Consider the following 12,006-nt stretch of genomic DNA (forward strand, 5'->3'; position numbering starts at 1 on the left):
ACAGGGTTTCACCATGTTGGGCAGGCTGGTCTCGAACTCTTCACCTCAGGTGATCCACCCACCTCGGCCTCCCAAAATGCTGGGATTTCAGGCGTGAGCCACCGCGCAGGCCTTTATTCTTTTTTCACATTGCTATTCTTCCTTTTTACTTTATTTTATAATCTGTATTTGGTATTTACATCTATTAGAGTCTCTAGCTTCCATGAACTAAAGTCTTTGGGAAGGGTTGTATAATCCTGCTGTTTGTTGTATGCCACCTTTCATTCACTGCAAAGTATTTCCTTGTATATTTAGTAATTCTAGACCATGAGACATGTCTGATATTTCTGGGCAACCTGGGCTAAGAATGTATCTTGCCAGAAGGGATCTACATTTGCTTCTGCCAGATGCCCTAGAGTAATCACCAGCTGATGATTAATTTTATGTTAATTTCTTGACCCGGGTAAGAAATGACACCAAATGAATGGTACAACTTGAACCTTAAATTTGTATGAAGGAAGACCCATGGTTATTTTTCAGGTAGACTGAAAAATAACTCATGGTTATTTTTCAGCTTCTAACCCAAAGCCCAGATTTATTTATTTTTTATTTTTTTAATTGAGACGGAGTCTTGCTCTGTCTCCCAGGCTGGAGTGCAGTGGGGCCATCTAGGCTCATTGCAACCTTCGTTGCCCGGGTTCAAGCGATTCTCCTGCCTAGTCTCCTGAGTAGCTGGGACTACAGGTGCACACCACCACATTCGGCTAATTTTTTTGTATTTTTAGTAGAGATGGGGGTTTTGCCATCTTGGCCAGGCTGGTCTTGAACTCCTGACCTCAGGTGATCCACCCGCCTCAGCCTCCCAAAGTGCTGGGATTACAGGCATGAGCCACCACACCTGGCCAAGACTTCTCATTTTTAATATATATATTTTTCCAATGTATACCTCAGGCTTTCTAGTAATGACTCCTACAACATTTGAAAACAATACTTGTAAAGAGACACAAAGAGCCTGCAGCTCGTGCATGGTACTATCAGAAGGGATAGAAGAAGCATATCACAGGTCTGCATTATAAGCACTCCAGCCTGGGTGACAGAGCAAGACTCCGTCTCAAAAAAAAAAAAAAAAAAGAGATAGGCTGGGCGTGGTGGCTCACACCTGTAATCCCAGCACTTTGGGAGGCCGAGGCAGGCGGATCATGAGGTCAGGTGTTTGAGACCAGCCTGGCCAATATGGTGAAACTCTGTCTCCACTAAAAATACAAAAATTAGCTGGGGGTGGTGGTGCATGCCTGTAGTCCCAGCTACTTGGGAGGCTGAGGCAGAAAAATTGCTTGAACTCAGGAGGCAGAGGTTGCAGTGAGCTGAGATCACGCCACTGCACTCCAGTCTGGGTGACAGAGCGAGACTCCATCTCAAAAAAAAAAAAAAAAAAAAAGAAAAGAGAACCTGGATAACACTGATGTCCCTAGGATTCTTTCACTAATAAGATCATTTGTTGAGTCTAGGATGGAGACATAGTCTATGATATTTTGTATTTGTAAATACCTAACAAAATGCCTTACTTTCATGATGGCCTTTTAAGATAAATAGGTCAAATCAGTGGTTTAAATGATTTAGCCAAGGTTGTAGTCAGTAAAATGGCAAAGCCCGGAATAGAATTCTTATCTGCAAACTAAATTCCATGCCAAAAGAGTGTTGCCATGGCAAAGCCACCCTCAGGGAAATATTCTGCAGCTTTTGTATCTAGAAATCATTTGTAAGTTTCGAAAAGGAATGACTAAATAGGAGGCATAAAAATCTAATCCAAAGCTTCCCAAGTAGTTGTTTGATTCAGGTATGGCACAACAAAGAGTATGTCAGCACATTAACTCATGCTTTAGACTTCCACTGTCCAGTATAGCAGGTGCCAGCACATACAGCCATGTAAATTCAAATAAATTAAATTAAATAAACTAAAAAGAAGTGTTCTTCATTTGCACTAGCCACATTTCAGGCTACTATATTAGACAGTGCTGACACAGAACTGTCATTTTCCCTGATTGCAAAGTTTCAGTGGATAGCACTGCTCTAGAATATGGACTGATGAAGTAATTTTATTGTTACAGTAGACTGGAAAGAACATTGGCCTTGAAGCCCGAAAGACCTACTCTTGAATTCTGCATCTGTCACTTATTACCTTTGCAAATCTTGAGCAGGTTCCTAAACAACTCTGAGTCTCTTGTTTTCTCAACCTGTAAGCTGAGGATCAGAAATAAGGTGATAGAAATATCACTGCTACTCAATAACTCCAGAACTTATAACCTCCCCATTCTTCATTGTAGTCCCACTGCGGTCTTGTGGCTGCCAAAGGCCCTTGCACAGAATAAAAATACACTGTTCCCAAAAGATTCAGGAGGTTGGACAGGGTGGCTCATGCCAGCACTTTGGGAGGCCGAGGTGGGAGGACTGCTTGAGCCCAGGAATTCAAGACCAGCCTGGGCAACACAGTGAGACCTTGTCTTTTGAAAACCACCGCCACCGCCACCGCCACCGCCACCGCCACCGCCACCACTTCCCCACAAAGATTTAAGAGAATCACCAAGCCTAAGCCCTTAGTGAATGTAAGAATTTTCTCTGTAAGATTTTATCTTTTTCTTGAGGGGTGGGGTGGGTGTAGTCTGGCACGTTTTATAAAGAAAAACTCATAAAAATAAATAAAACAACTTAGAACTAAAAAAAAGTTATGGTTCACTGTTCTAGTACATTAACTTCAAAAATTAATTTGAATGAAGGAAGTTGGATATGAAGGTGTAACTTGAGTTAAATGGGTCAGGTGTCTTGGTGGTATTTCCCAAGAGAATGGCAGAAGAGCAGTTACAGAATCAGGTATAATTACCTGTATGCATAATCAGATACTAACTTCTTATTTAAAGAACAAATCCCTAAACAACTGAATAGCTTGCTGACCTGACAAGACTATTTTCTACTTTTAAGACTAGGTAGGCAAAACACACACTTAAGAGAGGCCTTAACACGCACAAAATCATTTTCTGTTGTCTTATCACTTCTCTCCAATAAAGCTATTCCTTTAAATAATTTCCCTAATGAAATGACCTGGTTAAGTGAGTTTTCTGTTCAACTAACAAAACTTTTGTTTCAATCAGTTGAGAATTTTCTAAAGTAAAATGCATCAGTTCACTTTCTTCCTAAGAATGTTCTAGTTAACATAATAAATACTCCTGATGATTTTTAGGTCTCATTAAAACAATTCAACCTATGATACTACAGTGGAGTTAAAGTTACAAAATACTGACATTTTAATGCTGACCCCAGGTTATTCTCTGGATATCTGCTTGATTTTTAGAAAATAAAACCTAGTATTAGCTTGTTTTCTTATAATTTGCCTTCATTTCTTCCACACACGAACTGTAAAAATAATTCCAGACAACTGAAGCTCTGATTAGTTAGCTTCTGGTTACTCATGGTTCAATTATATTTGTGTTATGTCACACTTTCAATTTCACAGGACTTGTGAAAAAAATACAATACAATTCATCTCAGGTTTATGCTAAATGGTAACTGGGTCCAGATAACTTTCCCTACTGACTACTTTAATAATCACACCACTTAGGAGTGATGGCTAAATTAAGTTTCCAGGTAGTAAAGAACAGAATTAAGCCTATTTCACTTAAAAAGAAAATTGGATCTGTATTCCTTTGCAGAATTTCTCCTACCCTCTTTTCCTTTTTTTGAGACAGGGTCTTGCTCTGTTGCCCAGGCTGGAGTGCAGTGGCGCGATCACAGCTCACTGCAGCCTCGATGACCTCCTGTGTTCAAGCGACTCTCCCACCTCAACCTCCTGGGTAGCTGGGACTACAAGTGTGTGCCACCACACCTGGCTAATTTTTCTGTCTTTTTGTGGAGATGGGGTTTTGACATGTTGCCCAGGCTGGTCTCGAACTTCTGGGCTCAAGCAATCTGCTTGCCTCGGTCTCCCAAAGTCCTGGGATTACAGGTGTGAGCCACTGTGCCCAGCTGAATTTTCCCTTTAATGGAATATTCAGTCCAAAGAAAAGAGCAATCTGAAATAATTATGCTGTTAACATTAGTTTAAATAAATCCATCTGAACTTACAGGTATTACGAAGCATGTCTAATATGGCCACAGAATTTAAAATCTGAGAGGTAATTACCTGGAAAAATAGTTTACTGAGAAGTCAAAAGACAGAAACTGTTTCACTTATACTTAAAAGTGTGCTATGGAAAAGAACTTGGGGGTTTCTAGCTTTAAAATAGGCCTTGTTACTTCTCATTCAGGGAATTAAGAGGTGTATAATTTCTAGTAACCTTTTTCTATTTTATACTGAAGACATCCCCCAAGACCAATTACTTCTCAGCCAAGTGAAATTCAAACACATTAACTTTTACTTTTTAAGTTAGAAGCAACATTTCTCCAACTATATCCTTAAATGATAATTAGAGCACAATCATTACCATAACCAGTTTTGATACCCCTATAGTCAATGTAGAACAAACTGTCCTCAAACACCCATACCTTCAATATCCATACCAACACACTGGAATCAAGTACACTTTTTAGTACTGTAGTTTCTTGGAAGGGCCAATCTAGCTTTGCTGACTGCATCCAATTATTATTAGAGGCTGTAAAAATGCCTGAAAGAACCCTGGACTAAAAAGCAGAAGAGTTATAATCCTAACTCTCCAACAGAGTAATAGTTTTGCATCTCTGAGTCTTAGTTGACTTAACTGCCTCCCTATAGCACATAGGTTACAAACATTAAAGCACCATAGCTCTTGGCTCAGTGCTGGTAACCAGCAGACACTCAATTAAATAAACAGATAGAAAAACCCTACTTAGAAACATATTCAGACAAAATAAAGTAGAAAAAGTAATAAATATCTTTAAAAAAAACCCCACCACCACTATTCTGGGCAAAAATAATACTTTCTTTGTGGAAAGAATTATCTGTATCTGCTCCCATCCTGTGTGTCCCAAACTAAGTTCTGTTGCTCAGGGATGTGGGCAGCTGATAGTCCACAGCTGCAAAAAAACAAAGGCATAAACCTTATTTTAATAAACCAACAACATAAATGTAGTGCTAGTAAATGAAATAGTAAACAAAATTATATACAAAAGAATGTTTCTAGTTTCAGACCCCAGTATATTTATTTATTTTTTTGAGACAGAGTCTCACTCTGTTGCCCAGGCTGGAGTGCAATGGCGCGATCTCGGCTCGCTGCAACCTCTACCTGCCAGGTTCAAGTGATTACAGGTGCCCACCACCAAGTCCGGCTAATTTTTTTCTGTATTTTTAGTAGAGATGGGGTTTCATCATGTTGGCCTGGGCGGTCTCGAACTCTTGACCTCAGGTAATCCGCCCTCCTCGGTCTCCCAAAGTATTGGGATTACAGGCGTGAGCCACCACGTCTGGTCTCAGAGCCCAGTTTAAAACGTCTGATCTTTCTAACAGACTCATTTATAATCATAAAGTATAGGCCATATTTTGTTTTGTAATTTGAAACTTACTAAATAATGGATTGATAGAAACTAAAGTCACTCGATTTTAAATGTAATAACTATAATAAAACAGATATACTCACAGCTTGCATTTCTATACAGAAGAAATGGTTCATGGAGCTGAAATTCCAAATCTTTATTCACTGGTTCAACTAGATTGTGCATATTTAGTCGATTCACAATGGTAAAACCATGGTAAGGGGAAGCTGACCTTAGATTTAATAGAAGGAAAAAAAAATATGCAGTTACCATTTAATCTGCAGTAATGTTATCTACTATGTGCTTTATTTTCATTTCAGAAAAGAGTACGTTAGAACATACAATATTATCAAGCACTTACACCTGTAAACAAAACATTTAAGTCAGATCATATTCTTCCTCTGATGAGAAGTCTCCAAAGACAGTCTCTCAGAGTAAAGGTCAAAGTCCTTACTGAGGCCACCAAGGCCCCACCTGATGTATTCCCCCTCTGACTTCATTTCCTATGGCTCTTCCCCACCTCCTCCTCTCCAGCCACACTGGGCTCCTTGCCACTCTCTCTGCATGTGTGCTTCTACCTAAAGACCTCTTCCTGGATTACTGCCCCAGAAGCTGCACAGCTATCTCATCTCCTGCAAGCCTTTGTTCAGATGTCACCTTTTTCATGAGGCCTACTTGAACTACCCTTTTTAATGTTCCCAAGCTCAATACCTCTAACCTTTCTCTTTTATCCATACTACTTATTTTTAATATTTATTGGCCGGGCGCGGTGGCTCAAGCCTGTAATCCCAGCACTTTGGGAGGCCGAGACGGGCGGATCACTAGGTCGGGAGATCGAGACCATCCTGGCTAACACGGTGAAACCCCGTCTCTACTAAAAAAAAAAACACAAAAAACTAGCCGGGCGAGGTGGCGGCGCCTGTAGTCCCAGCTACTTGGGAGGCTGAGGCAGGAGAATGGCGGGAACCCGGGAGGCGGAGCTTGCAGTGAGCTGAGATCCGGCCACTGCACTCCAGCCTGTGCGACAGAGCCAGACTCCGTCTCAAAAAAAAAAAAAAAAAATTTATTGTCCTGCCCCCACTAGGATGTAAGCCCCACGCAAATGGAGCTTTTGTCTTACTTTTTTCACACATACATCCCAATATAGACACACAGTTGCTGAATGAAATATCATTCCATTGGATTGGCTATAATGGCTGCCCATCATTACAATAATGGTTTTTCTTGCACCAAACAGATCTTTACATAGTGCTCCTGAGTTAGACAGAAAATGCCTTGAATCCTACAATAGGAAACATCCTTGGTTCCCGTATCAGAGGGATTCGGTATATGATCCCTTACTCTTCACATGTACCTAACATTTCATAGTTTTTCGTTTGTTTCTCTACGATATATATGGGGTGTTAACACTATTCTACAGACTAGAAGACAAGCTTTGAATGATTAAGGACTGTGCCTGAGGTCACACAAATAATGAGTTACAAATAATGTAATTCGGATTCAGTTTCAGGTTTTTTGACTCCAAATCCAAGCTTCTACTATACGAAGTAATCTCTGCAAAGTGATAGTCTGACATCCTGGTATACCTTTATCCAAGGTACACAAAATAGTCTCACATTTTCCAAACACAGTTTCTTGCGTCTCATTTAATTAGAATCAGTACCATATTAGACTCCGTGAATTGTATTAAATCCAGCCACCACTACACTAAATCTCCTACTTTCTATAATCAGTGCCTCTGTATGATAACAATAAAGCCAGTAAAGTACCTTTTCCAAATATCATAGAAACTAAGGTTCTAATAACAGAGTTTCTAGAGATTTATACTGCTAATGAAGAGTAATGAAGGGAGTGAGGGTAAAGATCCCTTCCTATTTATTTATCTGTTTATTTATTTTATGAGAGTCTTGCTCTGTCGCCCAGGCTGGAGTGCAATGGTTTGACCTCGGCTCACTGTAAGCTCTACCTCCTGGGTTCACGCTATTCTCCTGCCTCAGCCTCCCGAGTAGCTGGGACTATAGGCACCCACCATCACGCCCAGCTAATTTTTTTGTATTTTTAGTAGAGATGGGGTTTCACCGTGTTAGCTAGGATGGTCTCTATCTCCTGACCTCGTGAACCACCTGCCTCGGCCTCCCAAAGTGCTGGGATTACAGGCGTGAGCCACTGCGTCTGGCCGATCCCTTTCTTTTTAAAAGGAGAAAGATGAATAGCAGCGAACAAACAAAGTGTCTAAGAAAGAAGAGCTTGGTGTACAAATATCAAAGAATTACACTTAAAAGAAGAAAAAAAATGGAGTGCATTTAGATAAGATCTCAAGGCTTTGTATCAAAATTTGGAAGAGTATTTGACAAATTATTTTAAATTGGCATCAATGGAGAAAGGCAATCCTTAAAAAGCAACTCAATGCAAAAAAAAAGGGAAAAGACCAGATATCAGTAATAACTCCTGCTGACTCAAGCTTTAGAAAACAAGGGAAGGAACCTGTCCTTGTCAGAGTAAGACCTTAGAGGAATCCAGGAAAACAAGCACCCCATGACTATCATATACTGTCAGTTGTCTTTAGGCCCCAGAAGCTGCCTAACAAAACAGTTGCAATTTGCAAACCAATCTTAAAGATAATGAATTTTTGAATAAGTTAAAAATAAAAAATATGCCATTATGCATAATCCAAGCTTTCTAAAGAACTCTCAAACAAGACACTGTACAAAATCTAGAACTTCTGGGGGTTGGGAAAGAGGACAGAACCAGTCATAAAAGACAACCACTCATGCAGTAATAAAACAACAGAGGTAATGAAAAACATTATTTTACAGAGCTAGTCTATGTATTATCTTTTCCCCAAATATATATCTTTTTTTTTTTTCTTTCTAATATGGGGGTAGGGAGAGAGAGGCAGGTATCTGTTTTAGACTCAATCATTATTATTTTGAAATTGCTTTGCTAGACTTTTAATATAAATTCTAGTTCAGTTTATTCTGAATCACAGAAAGGCTCAGAGAAAAGAAAGAACCTGGTTAAGATTTCACAGCTAGGGAAAGATGAAAACTTGAAGGGGACTAGCAGGAAGGTTCCAAAGACAAATGTACAACAGAATTGAACCGTTTGACATTGTTCACCATTAAACTGTTAAAAACAAATACACATATTTTAAAAACTTACCTTCGATATACAAATAAGGTCCCTTCTATATCAGTTTTCTCCTATGAAAGACAATGAGTCCATTAGTTTTTTTTCCCCATAATCAGACCCCAAACAGTCCCAATGGAGAAGTAATGCTTCACGTTTAAGATCAAATTGTTTCATTTCATTAATTATAAAATTAACCACTTTGGAACAGATAAAGTCTCCCTCTCATTCCACAAATTGTGGTTACCATTTCTAATGTATGCTTTCAGTGCTACTGATGCATACATAAGCATACGCAATGTTTAATCCAGCAACATATCTGTATCTGCAGCATTTTTCTTTTTTAATTAGTAAAGGAGAAAATCATAGAATAAACCTTCACTTTTTATAGCTAAAATGTTTTAGCCAGATTTCTTAACTTCAAGGCTAAGGTCCTGTATACTGCAATTTTTTCTCTTTTAAAGTTTATCCAAGTTAATTTTAAAAAAGGAAAGGAATGAAATTTCTTTATAGGATACTTTGTTTCATCACTGGGGAGTTTTCGTACATTTTCACAACTAGTAAATTTTGTGGTTAAGAATTCCTACCAAACAAAACCAGCTTGTTATTTTTAGAACTTGAAGAATCATGAATACTGAAAGTATACCCTGCCTCACAGTAATTATTACAGGCCTTTACCATAGGTCATTTTCTGTGACAAGAGTATTTAGGTTTTAAACACAGTTCAGTGTTTTTTAAAAAATAAATAAGCTTATTAGTCTGCAATTTACAGCCTACAATGGACCTAAATATTTTACTGTAATCAACACATTATTAACATTTTAAATGTTGGTCATATATTGAATGTGCTGGGATTAAAAAATTTAGAAAATTGATCATCTTGATTTCTTCCAGAAGTACTACCCTAGCTTAAATATCATTATTTTCCTTCCTAAGGATTCAGAGGCTTTTTCTTACCTTTAAAACGTTAGGTTATTACTATAAGAAATTGGTAATCAACTGTCTTACAGTAAAAGAAAACTTGCCCACCAGAAAACATCATGTAAAGTTACAACTCACTGTAAAATAACAACAAAGAGAGAAAAGATTTTTGTTATGCTCTACGTGCCAGGATCCAAATAAATGGTAGCAGCTTATTTTTCAATTCAGGTTATTATAGCTTGTATTTCTTATTTAAAACAGAACTCCCCAATGTAAAATTTTAAAATATTGAAAGCCTTTGTGAAAAACTAGAAAAACTCTTTAGTAAAAAGTCCTAGCCCCAAGTCTTCACCCTTGGTCTGCAATCCATATTTCACAAATTTACATATATGCCAAGAAAAGAAAAAAGATTCATAAAATTTCAAACTAAGGCAATGTCTAAAATAGCTACATTTAAAAAACAATCTATGGCCGGGCGCGGTGGCTCAAGCCTGTAATCCCAGCACTTTGGGAGGCCGAGACGGGCGGATCACAAGGTCAGGAGATCGAGACCATCCTGGCTAACATGGTGAAACCCCGTCTCTACTAAAAATACAAAAAACTAGCCGGGCGAGGTGGCGGGCGCCTGTAGTCCCAGCTACTCCGGAGGCTGAGGCAGGAGAATGGCGTGAACCCGGGAGGCGGAGCTTGCAGTGAGCTGAGACCCGGCCACTGCACTCCAGCCTGGGTGACAGAGCAAGACTCCGTCTCAAAAACCAAACAAACAAAAAAACAAAAAACAAAAAATCTACAATTTTATTCCTTGTGGCTTCCCATACCTCCTTCTCTTCCAGGAGGCAAAGATAAACAACGTGATTATAAAAACTCTCTTCATCTGAATTAACTGTTCATAAATGCCAAATGATTTTCGATAAATTACTAATAAAAATAATCTACGCATCTGTATTATAGGGTAAACGACATACTACAGTCATCTTCCAGAGTTGTTAGTTTAAGGATTTCACATCTTATTGAAATGAGAACTCCAGTCATTGGTGAATTCAATCCAACAAACATTTACATACTATTTTCTAAGTGTAAAGCCTGTAACCGAATGAGTTAATTAGGAAGGGTCAATTACAAGAAAGTGGGAAATTATGCTAGTTGTTTTTAAACAACTAACAAAGCTTCAAGCAGGGGCTAACAAGAATCAGTGAACAGACTGAATGTAACTTTTCGGACCCTCTCCAGTGCACGAAAGCCAGAAAGTACTGAGTCTGAGGGGAACATTCAGAGATGACATCACCAGCATCATAGGTGGAACAAAACACATTTACAGGGTCTCTCTTGTTTGTACAAAGGTCTTCGGGGATCCAGTGAACATGGAAGCCCTTTTCCTAAGTGCCTTGAAATCTTTTCCGAAACTGTGTAGTTCGATTAAAGCCAGACCCACCGCACTCCCCCTTCCAAGAATCGAAACTAATTGGATTTTAAGCTTTAAATCCAAATGACCTCTGCGAAAGGGGCTCTCATTTACGTCTGCCGGGGGAGAGAAGGAGTGTTTATTTTATAGACAATGTACATGTAATTTATCTAATAATCCGCAAAGCCTCAAACACAAGCTTTCAGGCAACTCTTTTGACCCCACCGGTCTCATAACTCCCAATGTATCTGCAAAGAAGGCAGGTCGCCCACGTCCCCAGACCCGACGCCAAGGGACTGATCCTGCTCCAATCCTCCCCTCCACTGGCTTTTTCTTGGGATGTCTCGAGCCACTTCTCTCACTCCTATCCCCCAATCCCAGGTGGACCTGACACCCCTCAGGCTCTGGCTCGGCTCTTCGCCAGTCCCTGGCCCCGTCTTCACCTCCCTGGCCTCTTGCTGTGTCCTCCACCCCACAGCAACCCGCGCGGCCCCTTTAAGAGACCGCAGCGGCCGGGCGGCCGTCCTCAGAGCCAGGCGGCACTCACCCACTGGTTGGCCTTGGGGCAGAAGGTGTACAGAGCAACCTGGCCCGTGAGGTCTGCGATGCTGGTGATGTAAGGGTCGTGTTGCTTCAGGGCCGCCAGGCTCATCTCCTGCCCAGCTCGACTCAGCGCCTCCATCTTGAATCCCGGAACCTAGCCCCTCTGGCGGGGGCGGAGTCGCGGACAGGAAAGTGCCATCGAGGCAAGGTTCCCCCATCTGCGTCAGTCCCATCAACTTCCGCCTCTACGTGGGCCTCGCGGCATGGCGGTACGTTAGCCATTCTGGTCCGCCAAGCGCACGCACCGGGCGCTGGGTTCCGGCGTTGTCAGGGTCCACGGCCCTACGACGTGGGGCGGTGTCCACGGCTGCGCAGTGGAGCTTGCAGGCTGGCGTCCGGCGCTTCCCTTCCCTGAGCTAAAATGACTAGGTACTGGGATCTAATCTCTAGCTAGCTTGCCGAGCTCTTTCCAGGCAAAGGCTGGAGACCGCCGAAGTGCCGGCTTCGCGGTTCGCTGTCTGGCAGGGCCCGGG

General features: G+C 40.8%; 1 protein-coding gene across 1 annotated transcript in view; it reads right to left on the reverse strand.

Moving 5' to 3' along the window:
* Nucleotides 1-11,704, reverse strand: part of LOC105480571 (decapping mRNA 1A) — a 61,795-nt gene extending 50,091 nt beyond the window's left edge. The window contains exons 1-3 of the mRNA XM_011739646.2: nucleotides 11,478-11,704; nucleotides 8,641-8,681; nucleotides 5,583-5,710 (exon numbers count right to left, since the gene is read on the reverse strand). Of these exons, the coding sequence (XP_011737948.2) occupies nucleotides 5,583-5,710; nucleotides 8,641-8,681; nucleotides 11,478-11,612 (304 nt within the window). The 5' untranslated portion in view covers nucleotides 11,613-11,704. The remainder of the gene's footprint in view (nucleotides 1-5,582; nucleotides 5,711-8,640; nucleotides 8,682-11,477) is intronic.
* Between the last annotated feature and the right edge of the window lie 302 nt (nucleotides 11,705-12,006).

Source organism: Macaca nemestrina, chromosome 2, assembly GCF_043159975.1.
Source record: "Macaca nemestrina isolate mMacNem1 chromosome 2, mMacNem.hap1, whole genome shotgun sequence".
In the NCBI taxonomy this organism is placed as follows: domain Eukaryota; kingdom Metazoa; phylum Chordata; class Mammalia; order Primates; family Cercopithecidae; genus Macaca; species Macaca nemestrina.